We start from the raw sequence: 20,211 nt of genomic DNA, 5'->3' as shown, positions 1-20,211 counted from the left end.
TGGCTTTTGGTATTGTATGTTTTCTTCCTCTAAATGGGATGGCTTTTTAAACAATTATTTCAGAGAGAGCAAATGAGTGACTAGTCGGCCTCAACTGGCCTTAGGCTTTTTCTAAAAACTGGAATTGGTTGCCAAATTTGGCAAATAGAAAGCTCACCACAGCCTCCCCACTCCCTACATACGGTGTGCACCTCATAACTCCAGTTTTGTCACCTGCCTGGCTCCTGTAGGCATCTGTGTTTAAGATGTCTGCTCTACTCCGTTTTGCATTGTAACATGTTGAACGGGTCTGTTGGTCAGACTATGCCGATCTGTTATTCCCTAAAGATTTAATAACAGCTGGAGAGATCACGCCTGTTATAGCTGCTCTCCACAAAGCACTGTTCTCTGCATGTTTAAAGGTTATCTCTTGAGTCTGTGATCTGTTACATCATCATGCCTGTGAAATATTTACTCACTTATGTCGCACTCAGCTGGGCGCCAGAGGGTAAGCCCTTTTTGTCTTATCTACTATTTATTCTTTCTTTTCCCTAACCCTAGTGAAGTCCCAGTCTTTACCTTCCCTCCCCCAACTCTCCAGCTCTCCAGCCTCTCCGCTCATTCTCAGCCGTGGGGTGTGGCGGGAGGGGGTGGGGCCTCCTGCATTGCTGTTTGCAATAAAACAACTATAAACTAAGAAGGGTAGCCAAAGCAATGAGCTGGGGGCTGAGAATATGGAAATAAGTACACAATTGGTTCTGGCTTGAATGAAGTATCTTCCTGATATTATCAACAATCTACTAGAAACTGCATCCTCATCACCAACAGAAAAATTTCAATATGAAATGAAAATAAGCCCGATTCTAAACTAACTTTTTTAAGGGGTAAAGCTATGCTAAATTTTACCTGTGTATAATTTATTTATTAACATTATAGTCATATGATACAAACAGTTGTTCTCATTTAATATTGATATTTTAATTAAGGAAACATACTTGCATGAAACTCTTGGGCTTCAGAATGGAGCATGTAGAGGAATAAAATCCTTTTGAAATTAAAAATTATGTTCAGCAGAAACTGATACTTTTAAACCAATATGAATTTTAATAACTAAATAATAAAACATTTCCCTTAACATCAAAATCAAAATAATTGTATTTATTTTAATATCACTATATAAATATGAGAATGTTAATTGAGACTCACCTAGGTCAAATATTCCAGTTGCATTAACAAACATATACAAAACAAATATAAATTTATAGCCAGTGTCAAATTTCCCACAACTATCTTCTCTATCATGAATTTAATAGCCTGGAAAATGGCTTTTTTGTTGCCTTGTTTTTGTTTATTTTGCTTTGTAATCTCTAAGCATCTAGGCAGGAAAGAAAGAGAAACACAACTGAGAAATAGTTCACTTTTGATTAAATAAGAGACTTCTTGGTTGCAGTCTCTTTTGGATACTTCCCGTGGGAGACGATATGCTGTGAAACAGAGAGCTGCCACTACACGTGGCTGGAGAGGTTAGGCCATTTCTTGATAGCGGTTATATACCCAATGACTTATTTTCTATAAAAAAGAACTATCACAGTGTAAGAAAAGATGAGATAGTTCATCTAAAAGACAGGTTGCTCTCACCTGTACAAATTAATTTATTCTCTTAATGTTCAGACATCAGAAATATTTTATTTTGTGCTCAGAGTTAGGTTCCTATACCGAAATGTAGCCATCCATCTTTCTCTTCTTTTCCCTACCTGCAAAACTCTCTGCCTAATTAAAATATTTTAAAGTGTACTTCGTCTAATCCTGTAATAACAATGATGGTCTTGGATTTAAAAAAATGGATGCTTTGGTCTACTTCAATTTTGGTGAAGCCATTTAAAAAAATCAAATATGTAAGAGAGTTTAAAGTTTTAATAAAGAATTAAGGGTAACTGAATGACAGTGGAATTTCTCATACATTTATTGAATGCCTACTGGGTTCAAAGTTCTGTCCTGCATGCAGATATATATCCCAATTTCTTAGTATTTTTGGATCATAGTCCTTCAGTGACTGGTCAGGAAAAATACTGTCATGTCAGAGTGAAGAATTCTTAACCTGGGGAGGTACTGGGGGTGGAGGTGGTACCTGTAGATTCAGTTCAAAAATTTGTTGCTCTCGGCTTCAACAGCTTCTCTCCAAGTCTACATTTTAACAGTGTGTGGAAGAAGGATTGATTCAGGCATCCTTTATAATCTACCTAGATCATGATTTGAGAATTTCAGGAGCCAATAGCTTAAACTATATTAAAACAATCCAAAAGCCTTAACAATGGTCATAGCAAACCTTGTCTGGACCTTAAACCTCGGTGGTAATAATTTGAGAGTTTAAAGACTCTGGAGGCAATGTTTTGTTCTTGAGGGGGCAGGGGCCAGAAGGTCAATTTGCAAAGCATCCCCCAGGATCTGGTGTCACATGCCTTGCTTCCTTGCCACACAGCAGTTCTCCTGTCACTTTCATTATCTGAATTTTGTTTTAACATTCTAAAAGCATAGTCTCTAAGACTAAGATGAGCATGGCAGGTTATTCTCTTCTTCCACAAATTCTGGCTGCATAATTTAACACAAAAACAATTTGGGGAAGAGATTATTATCTTTCTACCTTTCCAAAAGCTCTTACTGATATAGTTTAAAATAGGCAGTTGAAATGCTGCATTTTTTCGAGCATTCAATAAATTTCTTGGATTTTTTTTCCTAACTGCAAGAACAGGTTAAATAAAACCACTCAGTTCCTTAAGCACAGCAAACATGAATCAAATAGCTTTTACTCCATATTTATAAAAGGCAATGCCACCATCATAAGTTTCTCAATATTTCCTGTCACCTTTAAGCGTTTTCATTTATTAATCTCAATATAGTTTAATAGCATATATATGTTCTCAAAAAATTCTTCCCTGGGGCTTACTGTCAGCTTTTTCTTCCCCAGATCTTTTAAAATCTTAGCCTATACATGACTTAAAACATGTTTTTAACAAGCTATATGAAAATCTCCTTTTGCGCTCCATACTGACAGAGACTCTCTGAATCTGGGAGAAAGGAATCACATTCCAGTTGTGTTGTCAGTGTGAGGGGCCTAGACTCCGAAGCACTAAGTTCCTAGAGCTGTAAATCCATTATGTTGCATGTTATAAATAAGGAAATTGCCTTGTGACAGCTACAGTTTGGAAGCATTAACATTTTTCGTTGCAACTCTCATTTTTAATCTTTTTAGTTATTTTCCTTAGTAAAACTTAGCCACCAAAGGACTTCCTGCATCACTGACCTATATGCCGTAATTAAAAGAAATAAAATTCCAATCAACCATGACCAAGGTTGCAGTCAGTGTTTAAGACAAAACTGACTCTTATCGATTTAGCAAAAGGCAGTTCTCTCCAAGCTGCATCTCCTTCCACCCTGCCTCTCCCTGTCCCTCCGTGCGTTTGAGCAAGCTACTTCACGTTGCATTAAGAATGCGTGATGTGTGCTTGCTAGTGGCTGCATTTTAAGTTTGGTCTTCTCAACCATGAAAACACAGTTATAAATTGTTCTCGGAGCTAAACCACTCAACATCTTGGCACTTGGTTGTTTTTAACTCTTCAACAATAGGCACTGTTCACTCCCCTCCATCTCAGTTCTTTATCCAGTGATCAGGCAGGACACTGATGAAAGGCTAGTCACGGCTTCCCCCCATGGTATCAGTGTGGTGGCATGTGATGATTCACATGGGGTGTGTTTGATCCGAGAAAGCCCAGTCTCTGCTTATTCTTCCTTTGTTCTGTCATCTGGGGGGAAAAGAGAGTGTGTTCAGCTGATTTTCTCATTCTTTCGCAGTGCTGGTGGGCCACACAGTTGGGGGTTAGTATTTCCCAAGTACCTACAGTCTGTCTGGCATCATATACCATATATTTATCAAAAAAAGGAAAATATTTTTTTAAGTGAATTTCCATAACAGAGGCAAAAAGCAAACCCCTCTCTGTGGCTAAGAAATAGGAACCATGGTTCTTTTAAAGCAGCCTTTGCTTGTCACACAATCATTGCTGTCCCCATAGTCATTTTAACGGCTACCATGCTTATTTTTGATATTATTTTTACTAATGCTAACAATTTTACATGGTGAAGGTGTTGATTATAGCATCGAAATGACAGATACTAAGGATGATCTGCCTTTCCGATGAGTTTAGTAATTGCTATGATGGCAGAAAAGAGGATTTTCTATCAAAAAGTCCAAAGAGGTCTTTGTGTTTGACATTTGTTCTTTCCTTCCTCCCTCCATAGAGGAAGAAATGTCACATAAGATGGGGAGGTGGGATAAGTAGAAGATGAGATGTGGTTCTTACAGCACAGCATGGGGTTTCCTGATTGGAATTTGCAATCCTCTGTGGATAACAATCTTGCTCCCAGGAGTCTCTGGGTCTCCCCTAGCTCAGAGAGGTGAAAGATTCCCCCCCACCCAGCTCCACTGAGCGCACTGACCTGCTCCTTGAGTTCTGCCAGTTGACCCGACAGCTGTTTGACCAGACTCATGGTCGATTCCAACTTCTCTTGTAGGTTCCGAATCTCATTTTGCTCACTGTCACCTTCATTGCTAACGAGAGACATGGCTCGCATCCGAGGAAACCAGTCCAAATTCTTCTCCTAAAAGCAAATAAATGTTCAGGAACAAGGGAATGAATATGGAAGGGAGCCTGAAGTTCTGTAAAGAATGTTTATAGGTGCTGATTATCGTTAACATTGAAGTCAGCGTTTCTTAGCACTCAAAGCAAAAGGTATTCTTTCTGGCCAGGGGTGGAGAGGGGCTGAGGGTGGGAATGAAGTGAGGGTTAGACATTGGTCTTCATGAGCTGCGGGAAGATCTTAAATTTTGGAACAAACTTCTTATGGACTCCCAGGGAGGTCCCGGATAAAGCATTTAGAAGAGCACCCTGAACCCTGTGGGCGATCAGTGAACCTTGATGAATGATGTGAGGTATGGTCTGGAGGCTGGGGAGAGCAGATCCAAGTGTATGTGGGTACAGTGTAGGCATGAGCTGTTTCTCCTTGCCCCTGGCACAGAAGAGAAAGGGGTGGTGAAATAAGAGGGTAGTGAAAGAAATGTTTCAGTTCCAGCCACCCACGCTAGTTCATCTCCCACTTCCCCAAGACAGGCTCTGAGCTCCACTCAGGGAAGAGAGAAGTGGGAGGGCATGGCCCCTGGTTACTCTGTCTGGTCCCTTTGAAAACACTTTATTACAGTGAGGGTGAGGTTTCAGACTTAGACTTCCTCAGAGGGCAATGCTGGTACCACTTCTGTTTTTCTAGGTGGACTGGGTATAGGGGTGTGTGTGTGTGTGTGTGTTTCCCTTTCATTGTAGTAGAGACAGTCAGTTTAACCAGATACCTAGCCCTCTTGCAAACTCTGCCTGATTGCCTAATATCATAGAATCACTGTGCATTACTTATGCTACATTTTTCAATCCTCAAAAAATTTTGCAACATAAATCATATTGTCCCCATTTTACAGATGAGGAAACAAGAGGCCCCAACAGTTTAATTACCCATGTTACAAGCTAGTAAATGGCAGAGTTAGGATTTGAAGCCAGGTAAGCCCTTCCAGCAGTGATTGAGTATGTCAGTCTGTATCTCTATTTACCTGTCTATTTCTCTAAGTCATCTTCTCCTAACATCCCTAGCAGTGAGCTTCCTGCTTAAGATTCTTTCCAATCCAGAGAAGCCCATGGCAGTGGCTACAATGACTTCTGCCTGGAGGATCCCTAGAATGAAAATTATCAGAGTGCTTTCCTTCCCTAAGGTAGATGGAAAGGCCCAACCTATGTATCACTACCCTTCTGTCTTGATCTCACCTGGTCCTTGGGCTAGCTTTTTGTGGTAGCTGTTGCTAGTCAGAGAATAACAAATTCTTTAGAGTTCCCTAACCCCAATGGCAGTGAAAAGGGCTGGTAAAGGAATAAGGATAAAACATGTTAAAGAGTATATTCCCTATGCTGTACATTACATCCCTGTGAATTATTTATTTTATAACTGGAAGTTTGCACCCCTTAATCCCCTTCACCTACTTTGCCTGCAGCCCCAAACCTCCCCCCGATAGCCACTATTTCATAATGTATATAAATATTGAATCATTATGATGTACACCTGAAACTAACTGGATATTGCATGTCAATTATTCTTCAATTAAGAAAACCATATTAGGGCCAGCCCTGGTGGCCTAGTGGTTAACTTAAGTGTGCTCCGCTTTGGTGGCCCGGGTTCATTCCCCAGGTGTGGACCTACACTGCTCTGTTAGCGGCCATGTTGCGCTGGTGGCCCATACACTAAAAAACAGAGGAATAGTGGCATGGATGTTAGTTCAGGGTGAATCTTCCTCAGCCAGAAAAAAAAAAAAACCCAAACCCAAAAAACAACATATTAAAGAATTTTAAACTGCTTTTAAATAGCTGTAGCTAATTAGCATTTCAAAGGAGAATGGTAACTTTTTCTGAAGTGTAGAGAGACAGTCAGATTCATTCATTCAATCAATACTTCCACATCTATTGTCAGGTATTTGGAGATGAAAATCAGATATGACAAGATGTCTGCTCTCAAGAAGCTTGTGGCTTAGCACAGCCCTCCACAAAGAGTGAACTGTGCATGGTGTATATCAAAATCCCCTGGGGTTGCTTACTAAAATTGCAGATTCCAACCCCACCACCTCTTACCAAATCAGAACCTCTTAGGAGACATGTATGACCCTTATGTACGCTTAAGTTTAAGAACTCTGGTCCATGGAGACAGAGAAGATAAATGATCATCACTGGGGTAGTAGTGGGGTAGGGAGATGGAGTGGAAGGGAAAGTCCTGAAATGACTTGTGGGGAATGGGAGGAAGAAACCAAATAGAGGCCCACTGACTGCTTGCAGGGCAGGATGGATGACCCAGCAGAGTGGGAGACTGTGACTTGTAATGACTCCAGCAAAGACCGTTGTTCACCAACAGTCCAGGTGGATGTGCAGCTGAGGCAGAGAGCTGGACTGATACAGGATGGTGTGTCCCCTGGAAGGGGTATCAGAAAGACAAAGGTGTGGAGAAGCTAGGAATATCAGCAAAGCAGTGGTTGAAGTGAGAAACTTTAGTGTGTGGACTGGTACGAAGGCTGGAGAAGAGCAGACCTGTTCTATAAAAGCTCTAAAAGTGCTTCATCCTTTCAACAATCCAATGAACTTAAGTTCTGTTATCTATTTAGTATCTATATTATCTACAATACTACCTATTACCTGAATTTTACAAATGAAGAAACTGAGGCTAGCAAATGAATTAGCTGGGATCCCAACACTGACCTATCTGCATCGAGGTCTCTTGACAGGATAGGATACTATGGACAAAACGTGGAATAATAAAATTCAAAATTCTGAAGATAGAATAACCTCAGGAAAGGAAAATTCTAGGTGAGAGAGCCTTAAATCTGATAAAATACCAGTGAATTTAGGGAGTTAGTGTTTAGTGGATACAGAGGTTTAGTTGAGAAGATGAAAGTTTTCTGGAGATGGATGGTGGTGATGGTTGCACAATAATGTAAATGTACTTAATGACACAAAACTGTACACTTAAAATAGCTAAAGTGGACAATTTTGTGTTATGTATATTTTACTACAATTAAAAAAAATCACTGAATTTGCAAAGGCTCATCTTTTGGATGAATCATGCACAAAGCCCATGAAGTCATCCTGAAGGAGGTCAGTAACTGGGGTGGATGAGGAGGCTGTGGGTGGCCAAGGGCCAAATTCTGTGATGAATTACAGGAGTGACCAGGTGGTATTAGAGGACAGTGATGGGAAGGGCTTGAAAAATGCCTTTTCATGTGAGGGTGAAGATGTGATGATTTCTTGGCTATAGGCAGCCGAGTCTGCTAACCTTCTTCTAGGGCCCTCAGTACAGAGGGGTTGAGAAAATAGGCAGCTGCCACCAGGAGTCTAAAAAGAGAAGAGGAGAGCCAAGAAGGCAGCATTCTGGGAAAGCAGAGTTGGTCTGTAACAGGACAGGGATTCCAGGAGAGGGCTGTTAGAACAGCAGGGCTTGAAAGCCTCAGACAGCTGGACCCAGGGCGACAAGGTACCAGGTGTTATAGTGATACCCAAGGTGAGGATGGTGAAAACATCAACTTGCAGAAAGTTTCCAAAAGAAGCAGAGGCAAAATCTTGTTCTAATGCTTAGTAGACTGTGACTGTCAAAGAGAACAAGGGTGAGACTTTGTGAAACTGCCTCCAAAGAAGTGGGGCCGGGATCAGCCCAGTCCGTGGCCTCCTGCTTTTGAGGAAACAACAGGCAGCTCTTTGGGCCACAGGACTCTATTCCCCTACACATTTTCTTCACTTGTTCCTTTGTTCATCCACTCGTTTACCAATTCTTACTGTGTTTACTCTGTCTGTGCTAGGCACTGGGGAAAACAATAGTGAGTAAAACCCAGCAAAGTCTTGTGTTCATGGAATTCACAGTCTTGGTGGAGAGAAGACTTCAGTCAGAGAAGGATGAAAATACCTTGCTTAAGTGCTCAGCAGGAAGCCACACGGCTCTATTGCCCTTTCTCTTAGTCCCTAAAAATCATTCTTCTAACCCTCTTTTGGTTTTTCTCATCTTTCTTTCACTTCGTGTATCTTTCTATTTTTGTCTGTTTTTCCTTGGCCTTTTCTCTCCTATTTTTCTGCTTTTTGTTTCATTTCTCCCTTCCTGTGTATATAATTTGGTTCCTTTTCCTAATTCTCCAGGGACCTGCATTGAACGTTTTACACCTCTCACAAAAATGGGAAAAAAATAACCCACCTAAATTGATTGTTTTTTGCCCTCTTTTTATGAATAAAGCTTGTCTTTTAAAAATAATTTTTACAACTGGTGTTTATTCAAAATTAGTGAAAAAAGTACATTCTTTTCACCAAAATTAACTCAAATACAAGAACGTCCTCAGAATAAATACTGCATATACTTTTTCATAGAAAGTGGCTCCCAATTAAACTCTCAAAAGTTCATCCCTCTGCTCTAATGGCGCAATGAGTGGCTTCCAGAGAAGGCTCAGCCAGAGCAGGGCACAAAATGTGAGACCCCAGACTTCTGTTTAAACCAGAACCGCAGGACAGACACGCAGAACAGTGACTGGTTAGCAGGACACCACTTCCTCACCACGGCGACTTGTAATGTGCCCACCATCTAACGAAGTAGTTGGATTTGATTTGTTATTTCTCGGTTACTCATCTATACTATGTACATCTTGTGATCATGCACATGACTAGTAGATTCCCATGTTGACTTTGGTTAGTCAATATGAAATCACTTCCCTATTTTACCAGGAATGAAAATATTTGACCACAAGGTAGTATAAAGTCAGAGAAGCTGCAGATTAACTGTTAGATTCTGAGGTTACAAAGTAAGATCCTAGTAACTTGGTGAGTGGAAATACAGAGTTTCTCAAGGTTTCTAAACTGCAAAGCCTAAAGATGAACTAGTCATGTCTCTGAGAAGTCCCTTTAGGACACAGAGCATGCCAACCATAACCCTCTTGCTATTCCTAAATTCTGATAATAATGTATCTTTCTAGATGACTAGAAGATTGATAGATAGAAGTATAATAATCTTTCAAATAGTCCTTTCAACAGTTAGATCAATTTGCCTTATTTAATTTTGTAGTTACACAATAAAATGATTAGGTCGTCAGTGTCAGTCAAAGCTTAGCTATGCTATGTTTTCATATTTGGCATCACCACATGTAAATGTGATACCCCCTTGGTGGGAAAGAGGCAATGTGGTATAATGGAAGGAGCACTGACCTAGGAGTTAGGACACCTGGGTCCTGGTTTTAGCTCAGCCAAAAACTAGCTCTGTGATATAAAGGGGAAAAAAAGACTTACTCTCTGAGTCCCCACTTCCTAATCTGTAAAACCAGAATGTTACCCAGGTGGTCTCTATGTATCTTCTAGCTATCATTCTGTGAGCTATGAATGCAAGGAAAACTTTAAAAATCAAATTGCTGAGATAAGCCTCAAGCTTGCCAAGTGAGCAAACAGAAACATAGCATTTAGACTAGAAGCAATCTCGAAACCACATAACCCAAGCTCAGTGTATTACAAATGCCCAGCCTGAAACCTAGAAAGTTTAGGCTTCCTTGAGGTCTTACAACACTATGGTGGCAGACATCCCTGAACCGGATTTCCACTTCTGGACGAGTTCTTCCATCTTACGTAGTGGAATAGCTCTTACACAATCTATGCCTGTTGATGCTTAATGGACCACAGGCTCAAGGAAATGTAAAGACTGCAATAATTTCTCTCCACATCAGAACGATAAGAAGAAATGAGATTGATTTCCATGAGCCAAACATTGGAGAAATTGTCTTATGTCTCTGTAGTTCTACTAGGTACGCATTAAAAGTTGCCTGCATATAACCTACAGAGAAAGCAAGCACTGTATTATACATTATAGTAATAGATCCCATTTGTTGGCTACCTAGTCATACAATGGCCAATACGCATAACAATTCCATAGATAGAGACTGTTACCATCCCCATTTTACAGATGACAACACTGACGCAGGAAGAGGATTAGTTACTTGCCCAAGGTCACACAGGTGTTGTAAGTGGCTGAGCCAGGCTTTGGCCTCCACGCTGTGTAATTGGAAATCTTCTGCACTGGACTACTTCTCCATGCCTAATGGAGATGTCAATGCTTAGCTTCTGAACTTCCCAAAGACAACAGAGATTTCTGTGAGAGTTTTAGATATATAAATATATTTTATAACTTGAGCCCCCTTGATTACTTCTTCTAGGATATGCTAAAGCTTTATTTATTGAAAATCAGAAATACAAACCTTCCAGGCATTGTATCAGAGATGCATGTGCAGTGACTGATGGAAAAGCATCAGTGCTCAACATGCATGGCAATTTTGCAGAGGGCTCTGAAATGTCGCTAATGAGGGGCAACGTGTTGAACATACCATGTACTGTATTACATTGTAATGGAATATCAATAAACCATTTAATAAGTACCTTCACCTAAGGTTTTTCTTGGTTACCATCCTATTCTAAGCCTTAGGTTTCTACTGCATTTCCCATTCTAAAATCATTTGCAAGGCATCTGAGGCTAAAATATAACTCTTTCCCCACAGCCTCAGCATGACCCACTGCATTCCTCTTTTTGCACTATTGGTCTGAAGAGGTCAGTAGCAGTGGCTCTCAAGAGGAACACTAGCAATGCAGCTACTTACTTATTGGAAGGTACCTGAGGACCCTTCCTGCTTTCCTGGAACTTCAGACCTAGGAAGATAACCTGGAACAAAGATTCTTCCCGAAGTGTGGTTAAGGGGCAGTACTTCACGCGGTCCATCCCAGTCTCTGCTCAATGAAGTGGGGGCATGGCGGGCTTCTCACCCGCATACCAACATGGCGGCCTTGCTGGCAGGTTAGGTATTATCTCAAAAAATTAAAAGACACCCACAACATTGACATCTGGATTTCTGGCCAGTTTCCTAGTGAACATCGCACCTGTATATGACAAGTGTTGTTCAATGGAGGCAATAAAAAGACTGGTTCTTGTAGAGGTTCAGATGGAGGCTCTGGGTTCATGAGGAAGGATGAAAACATACTCTTGTTTGATAAACTTTAGGTATTGAAGGTGAGAGAAAGGATCCAGCTGTATCTTGAAATTAAAACACTATATGCCTGGATTGACAAATAAATGAAAACCTCGATAACTCATTCTAAAAAGAGGCAGGGAAGAAGAGTAAATTTTGCTGCATTAGAAAAATACCATGTTATAGGACTGGAAGATTCATTTGCTGGCCCTTATTAACTGTGTCTTCCTTCTCTATCTCCTTGTATCTTCCTTCTGCAACTGGTGGGTTCCTGAAAATGTAGTAGAGTACCAAAGTTGTGTGGATTGAGCAACTTTAAATGTGTTAGTTATCCAAAGCAAATCTGTATTGAATGATTTTGTAAAACAACAAATCCTCTTACAGTGCCATTGTCATACCTTCAAATGTTTTAAAAATCTAAATGCTCAGTTTGCATTACGTATGTGAATGGGGTTTGAACATTATAAAGCCCTATATGAATATAAAGTATCCTTGGAAGCTGAGGCAACATGCACAGTGGTTGGAGCCCTTACCTTATAGATGTGCATGGCAACTAACAATGCTCAACAAGAAACAGCCACTGGAACCACTGCTGTGCTCCTGCCTGGCTCCTTTCCCATGACACCACCTCCAGGGTGTTGATGGGAAGGGGACTGCTGGCCTGGGAGCCTTCCAGGGACAAGGCCTATTTAATCTAGTCATTGCTCCAAAAGGCAGAGAGAAAAACAGGTCCAATAAAAGTGCAGATGAAGGCAGGCAGTGCTGGGATGAAAATGACTTAACAGGGTTACTGATCTCAGCAGGGCCACAGTTTGGAATCAAAAAGTTACAGCTGGGAGGGCCTTGGCCAGTCCACTTCTCCAGGCCCCTTGTTGTACATGCAGCATGGCTGTGGTGGGAGCCAGGAATGACCTGTTCCCAGTGCGGACGTGCGGGAGGGCACCATGGTCTTGCAGGCTCCAGCCTCTGCAGAGTTGAAAGTGTGCAGGCCCCTCTCCCTGTGGCTTCCTCACCTTAGGGAGCCAGAGTGAAGCAGGTGAATGTGGACCCCCTCTGCTGAAAAGAGGATCAAAATAGTTCAACAAACTTATACAAAAGAGTGTCAGGAAGAATGTCGGGCTCTGGAATTGCAGAGACTCATAAGTTAAAATTCCTGTCCTTAGAGCGTTTCCAGACTGGTGAGGGGACTAGATTCCGGTAAAGTTAGCCAATAGCGAGGACTGAGGCCTCCTGCAATGGATGAGAGGCACAGCATGCACTAGGCAGACCAAAAAGTCATGCCTGACGGGTGGTCTGTATGCCAGATGGTGGGCCTCGGCTATCTGGGGGCTTGACAGAACTGTGCTCTTCAAGGCCTACCCATCACAGTAATCTGAAAATGCACCAATTTTGAAAAGCAGGGCTCTCAGCAGTGACCTGGAAAAACAGGTGTTGCTACAAAGTGTGATGAGGACCCTTTCGCTTAGCTTTGTGCCCATGGTGGTGAGTGTGTGGTCCCATTGGGGACAACAGGTTGGACTGGGAGCAGAGACCTCAGCCCCAGAGAACCTACCTTGCTTGTCTGTTCCTCCTTTTTCCTTCCTTCCCAATGCTCCCTCTCTTAGCAATTTCTTGACTGTCTACATTGGGAGGGCAGTGGCTATCCACGGAAGTGAAATTGCTTATGAATTCTCTTTTGGTCCTAGTTTTCTTATCTCTGACTCAGTTCACCTTGCCCTTCAGAGTCTACAGGACACATCAGCTAGCTCTGCGAATGGTGAGTTCCTGATCTGTTCCCAGCTGATGGGCACCCAGGAATGGAGCCACAGTGAGAAGAAAGAGTGGACCATGGCTGAGGAGGACTAAGAGAGTCTGGATCAATGGCAGGTTAGGGCAGCTGGGGAGCAACAGGCCTCTTGTCAACAACTAGCAGGATTGCTAGGTGGGGAAATGGGAACACTAAGGTGGAGAAGGGCACTGGCTGTGGGGCACCTATGATGTGGGGTTGCTGGGGGGCTATGGAGGATGGGGCACTGGATCCAACTGTGAGCAGCAAGCAAGGTAGGGAACGCTCAGAGAGGAGAGTGGAGTCCAGCAGCTGGAGCTGTTTTGTGCCATTGGCCAGCTGGTTCCAAGAGAGACAGCAGTACCAGACTCAGGGACTGGAATCCAATCAGTCAAAGGGTTGATGATGCAGTGTTGGGGATCTTGTTTGCCAATCAGCTGTGCGGCGCGCTCAAGAAAGCCAAGGGCCTGCCCCAGTATTCTCCTAGATCCCTACTGCTGTTTTTCCTAAAGAACTATTAAGTGGGAAAGATTCTGACCACAGAGGAAAAAGAAAGAAAGAAGTAAAGCTTGTGCATCAGAGGAGACTGTCAGGGATGCCAGATGTCTCCAAGGTCCTACCTATGGACTTCCTTAGAGCCAGTCACTTCCCTTCCTGTTTGTGTTTTTCTTTTCCTGTCAATTCATAACTCCAGTTGATCTATATGTTTATCCTTGGGACTTTAACACTTTCTTAATCTTATAATTTATTAATTTCCATATTTAATATCTTAAATTACTCTCTCAGCCTCTTTATCAAAGAACATAAATATTTATTTTCTTCTGCAAATAATTTGAAGTATGAACATTTGCAAATCTCACCAGGATAGAAATAAACTGGAGATTTCGTCATGGTGAGATTGGAGCAAAGTATTTTGAACAGAGTATTGAATACTCAAGTGGGCATTTATCCAACTTTTGGCTACTCAGCATCTGTAGTCCTTCCTGTGCTTGAGGAAACCACCACCGTGGAGTCGCGGTGGAAGGCTGGGTCCAGTGTCCTGCCATAGAAGATGAAAAGGCTGATACCCTATTTGTCCTCCCTGTGACAGCCAGAGCCCAGTCACATGACCTAAGAGTGACACATGGGTTGCTCCTGCCTGAGATTTTGATGTGGAGAAAGTGATGCCAAGAAGCAAGGACAATACAGAATACCCTTTGTTCACAATGGTCGCAGCAGTTACTTCTGGCTGTAGTGATGCCATCAGTGCCAGGGCCAACTTCCAGGGCACAGGAGCCGTGGCAGCAGCACCTTCCCTCCAGCCCAGGTAGGACCTTCTGGTCAGCTCACTTTGCTTGCCTTCTACCCACAGTGAGCCTGGTTGTCACTTTCTTCTTAATTTGGTACATCCGTTCCACAAATTCCCTTTCTCCCTAAGATAACCAGTGCCAGTTGCTATTGTTTAAAGAACCACAACTGGTATAAGTGTCAAGGAATTAAAAGAGCCAAGTGCTATTTTAACACTGGCCAGTTTTGTCCAGAAGAAAGATGATAAAACTTTAAAGTAGACTGGCTAAGGTCCTTATCCAAGTCATACAGCTAACTAATTACTATAGAATAATTACACTTTATAATATATAATTATGTACTAATTATGATGTAATTAATTAATTATGGGGTCATCAACTACACAGAGGAGAAATCTGTGAACTGTTTGGTTTAATAAGCCCTTTTGAGGGCAGTACCTGTTTCTGATTTCTTCTTGCTTCTTCCATTTGATAGAATCTGTATGTTAAGGACATTTCATATATATTGTTGGTAAAACAGATGAAGGATTAGGAGCTGTATATGGTGCAAATGAATATAGTAACCTGAATTTTTCAGTAAAACCTTATTAGTATGAAGAATACCCCTTTCTTTATCAATCCAAAGCAAAAAGCTTTTCTTCTTCCTTTTCTTCCTCCTTTTCTTCTAATATATTTAATGAGCACCTACTATGTTGTAGATACTGTTCCATGTGTTGGTTAAAGCACTGAACAGCTCAGCAAGGGTCTTTGCTGTCACGGAGCTTACATTCTAATGGAAGGTGAATGATGGGGAGGAAGGGTTTGGAGATCATAACAAATGAAAATAAAGGAAATAATTTCAGATAAGGTTGAGTACTACGAAAAAAAGGTAATTTGAAAGATTATCTTGGGAAGAGAGGGAGCGACTGTAGATTGTGTAGACCATGAAGGTTGCTCTGAGGAGGTGATGTCTGACTGACAAGAAGGAGATAGTTCTGCACAGAGACTATGGGACAGAGTTTCAGGCAGAGGGAACAGTAATAAAAAGGCCCCAAGGCTGAAAATGATGCTGGCATATTTGAAGAACAGAAAGAAAGTTGGTGTAACTGGAGTGTGGTACCAAGTGAGAGACAGGGAGTGGTAGGAGATGAGGTACCAGAAGTAGACTGGGACCAGTTATGGAAAGCACTGTATACAGTGGGAGCCAAGGAAGATTTTGGCTCCCAGCAGAGGAACGGCATTTCCCAGTTTACAGCAAAAATACATGCACACATACACAGACACAGATACACACATACACACAAACACACGTAAAATAAAACAGAACACTTTGGCTGCTGTATGGAGAACGGACATGGTAGACTGCCATTTGGAGACCACTGTCTCCTGGTGGGCATTCATGATGGCTTTGGCAAAGGTGGCAGGAGTAAGGCAGAGGGAGCTGCTGCCACAATGTCAACCAAGGGGGCTTTGAAGTCAGTACTGAGTGTTTGGAAAGGCACACTTGACAGACAACACCTTCTCCTGGAGGATAAGATTGCAATAACAGAGCTCAAAATATTTGGTTAGCATGATTAATGTGAACAGACTGGATAATTCAGCCTCTAAAATGGATTATTGGGCCAGCACTCCACAGCTGTTCTCCCAGAGAAGAGAACTGGGTCATGCCATTGTTTCCTAACTCTGCATTCAGTGACACCATGTTGGTAGTTTGAAATCGGCCATTGTGGGAGTATTTACACTATGGAAACAGGCAAATGCCTACCATCAGAGCTTTCCCACTACCACTAGAACTGATTGTTAAACTTTAACTAGCACACTACTGGAGAATGTCCCTTACTAATAGAGATGGAGGAAGCCTTAAAAGTAGTTTAAATTCAACCACTGACCCAAAGTCACATATCAGAAGATTAGAGCAAAACCAGGACGACAACGGGGTCTCCTGATACACCAAAGGTAACCCTGATCTTAAAAGTCTCTTGACCTTAGAACGTGTCACTATCTCAATTTTCATTTTGCTGGGTTCATGGTTTAATCATATTTTTTTAAGAATCTTTCAGTTATTCTGTATTTACTTATGTACGTTGGATTTTACTCTCCTCAATTACGACAAGGAAAAGCATGTTTACATTAAGATCGCCCTGCTCTTTAAAATCCAAGAGTCATCAATGAAAACAAGGAAGGGCCATTTATATTTCAAATACTATTGAGAAAATATTGAATAGCTATTGGTGACATCAGACTCAGAATGGCCCAGAGAAAGAGTAGATGTGAGATTTTGGCTTCACTCTTACAGAAGAGTCTACCCTACTTTACCCAAGCATCTGTCTGCGTGCCTTCATCCGCTCATCTTCTAAAAGTAGCCCTAAGAGAGGGGTTTGGATTTTCAAACCATGCAGAGGTTCAAATAACACAACCATTTTTTGCTTTAATCATAAGCAGTAATAATTTGGCTCAGTGCATGTTTCAGTTAAACTACAACTTGATAAATTTCTTTCTAAAATGTAAATCAAAACGGCTTTTCTGCAAGTCCTGTCTGATATTTTGACAGGACTCTCCTGAAATTTCTCTCACATATAATCTTTGTATTCATCTCCATTGTATGTGACTTATTAGGAGAAGAATTAAGAATAATAAATTTATTAAAAGAAGAGTAATAAATTTATATGTAGAGCTCAAGGAAAATTTTATACATACATACACACACACACACACACACACACACACACACAACGGCTACACAGAAAACTCTATTTCTAGAGAAAAACATTCCCAGAAGTCTTATCACCAGAGTCAAATGCAACACAATAACAAATGGAATTAAAAGCTGCTTTAGTAACTGCCTCCGTCATTGTTTGAACTTTACTGCCTGTTTTGTCTCACATATAAATATGTGTATGTGTGTGTGTATATATATATTTGTCTCACACAAAGAAAAGGGTAAATCTTCTAAAAGTCTACTTAAATTCCTCCTTTGGAATAAAAAAAAAAAAGAATGCTCTTTTTTTCTTCCCTTGAGAGCAAACTGTTTAATGAATGGTCATCAAATGTCAAAATCACATAAGGGTCCAGCATGTGGTTATCATCACAGAGCTTCACCTGCCATAGCCTGATGATACAGAGTTTGCAGTCAGCCAGCTCACTAGCTGATGTCCTTGGTATTAAGGCATTTTATCAAATTGTTCTTTTAACTTGTTTGGTCTCTCCTTAAGTCCTTTCCCTTGTCTTCAAAATACTACCCAAGCAGAGGAAAAGAGTTGATGTTCCTCAGAGTGTGTCTCTGCTGGGCTAGCAGCATCAACAGCAACTGGAAAATGGTTAAAAATGCAAATTCTTAGGCCAAATGGTAGACCCGCAGAATCAGAAACTCTAAAGCTTGGGCCCAGTAAACTGCATTTTAACAGGCCCTCTAGGTGATTCTGACGTGTACTCAAGTTTGAGAACAACCACCCTAGATAATTCAAGACCTAACTGGTAAATCTTAACACCACTAATCATCGGATGAACCTTACAGAAAATCCTTAACTGTACTCATGTTATACACTCACTGAGTAATCATATAATTTGTTGGCTAAGGGGAACATACTTGAGCATGAAAGGGGGATTAACAATTTTGCAGAGACAATGGTATAACGAGGACCATTCCAGTCAAAATTATGGTCCCTCTGGGTTCCATTAAAACCTGGACTATCATTTATGGTATCTGGACCAACTATTTAGGAGAATGAAAAATTTCTGTAACAGGATCTGGGCAGCCTCTGTAGATTAGAAAATCGCAGTTATGTATGTAAATTGCTGAGAGGATGATTCTGAGGTACTATCTGCTAGGAAGTCATAAGTATTTTGGTCACTTGCAAATTGCCTATAAATATGGGTTTTGACTTATTTCTCACAAGAGTAGTACAGACCTGGCACTCTTATTTTATTATTTCCCATTTCTCTTTCTCTCTTATAAAGTGGATGGACATTAATACTCTACTGAAATTCCTCCTTGATTCCAATGACTTTCCCCTATAAAATTCAAAATTTTTCCCTTAGTTTTTATCATCACTGGCCTCTGTACCAGTCTGTCAACTGTTTCAAAAGTCTATCACCAAGAGTTGGAACATGGTCATAATAAAGACCTGGAGAGGCTCTTTTGGGTTAGCACAACACAGAAACCTAACAATAAATTCAAAGTTAGACCAATAGGATGTGCCAGCTTGCACCAAGGAAATCTTACACTCAGGCCAAGCTTTTTCATTAACATCAAGCACCTAAAATTTCTCCACTAGATTCTTCAAGTAGAACATCATGTGGATTGAAGGATGCTGAATAAAAAAAACTGAATCGCGTCCAACCAATACGTTCTTCTGGAATGGGGCAAGGTGGGTGTAATGTCAAAATGGGATGGAACTCTAAGTTAGATTATAGTTTCACAGAGCATAGCAGTGACCACTGTCTAGCTGGCTCTGGCACTTGGAAGAACTACAGGATGGCACACAGCTTGAAAAGAATTTTACCGTGGCCGCCAATGCATCAACAGCTGACTAGCTGGGTCCATGGATAATGTAGTCCTGAACACAGCGAGCCCAGCAGCTGTAGGTGATGACACACAGTGCTGCCAAGCAGCTGTGAAATGTGAGAAGAAATGAGGTAATTTCAAGCAGGAAGAACAAGGCAAACTTCAAATGATGAAGCAGAGCTACGGGCTGCCCAGGATGGAAGTGATAGAAAGAAAAGTGTAGTATACTGTAACTCCAGAGGATGGTGGCTCTTTCTGAATAAGGGCTCCTGGCTGATCATAATGATAAGATGCCAAGTCACAAAAGGCACAAGGTTTTGGCGAACAAGAATTGCAGCCATGAGTCAGAGAGCAGTTGGACACAAACTCAATGTGGAAACTATCGTTCATCAAGCAGCAGGTGCTGCATTTCTAATTTTTGTGCAGTTATACAAATAAATTCCCCAATTTTTCAACGGAGGCTCTTCAGGTTTTATGCATTTTAGCCATTTTTTGAAACATTCCCCTGATTATTTGTTTTTATGGAATATCAATCTGATAGAAGACAAAGAAAATTGAAACACATACTGAAGGAATTTCTACATGTAAAACTTGTTGCCGACACATGATGGAGCCAGTCGATGAAATACTGTAATGCCTGGTTATGATTGGCTGTTGTACACAGGTCTCCATGCTGATGAGAAATCAGATGCTTCCCTGAGACATTTTACAATGAATACTGGCTGATTTTTAAATTGCTTCCTAATTTAAACATGTATCTTGCCTCCTCAATTAGATGATACATACCTTGAGAGTTGAAACCATGTATATATACATGTTTATGGCCTCCATAGCAGCGTGGGCAACTTCTGATCTCAAGTTTCTCCTCCAACTTGCTTCTCCCTCCATTACTCTCCTCCTCACTGCCAACTGACCACTCCCAGGTCTGTCACCCTCCCTGGCTGCGATGCTGTTGTATAACAAAGAACCAGATTGGTCTTTGTTCCTTGTTCCTAGCGGGACACTAAACCCTTGGAATTTCCAAATGATAGAAATGTCTTTGTTATTCACAAGCCTCCTGGATCACACTTGAGTTTAGGCTAATGAGGTG

General features: G+C 41.3%; 1 protein-coding gene across 2 annotated transcripts in view; it reads right to left on the bottom strand.

The window, feature by feature from the left end:
* Positions 1-1,060: 1,060 nt before the first annotated feature.
* ITPR2 (inositol 1,4,5-trisphosphate receptor type 2) overlaps positions 1,061-20,211 on the bottom strand; it is a 467,499-nt gene continuing 448,348 nt past the window's right edge. For both annotated transcript variants that reach the window (XM_046685544.1, XM_046685537.1), the window contains 2 exons: positions 4,471-4,632; positions 1,061-3,779 (listed from right to left, as the gene is read on the bottom strand). In XM_046685544.1, the coding sequence (XP_046541500.1) occupies positions 3,693-3,779; positions 4,471-4,632 (249 nt within the window). In that variant the 3' untranslated portion in view covers positions 1,061-3,692. The remainder of the gene's footprint in view (positions 3,780-4,470; positions 4,633-20,211) is intronic.

This window comes from Equus quagga, chromosome 1 (genome assembly GCF_021613505.1).
Source record: "Equus quagga isolate Etosha38 chromosome 1, UCLA_HA_Equagga_1.0, whole genome shotgun sequence".
Classification (NCBI taxonomy): domain Eukaryota; kingdom Metazoa; phylum Chordata; class Mammalia; order Perissodactyla; family Equidae; genus Equus; species Equus quagga.
This window is presented reverse-complemented; position numbering and strand designations above follow the sequence as displayed.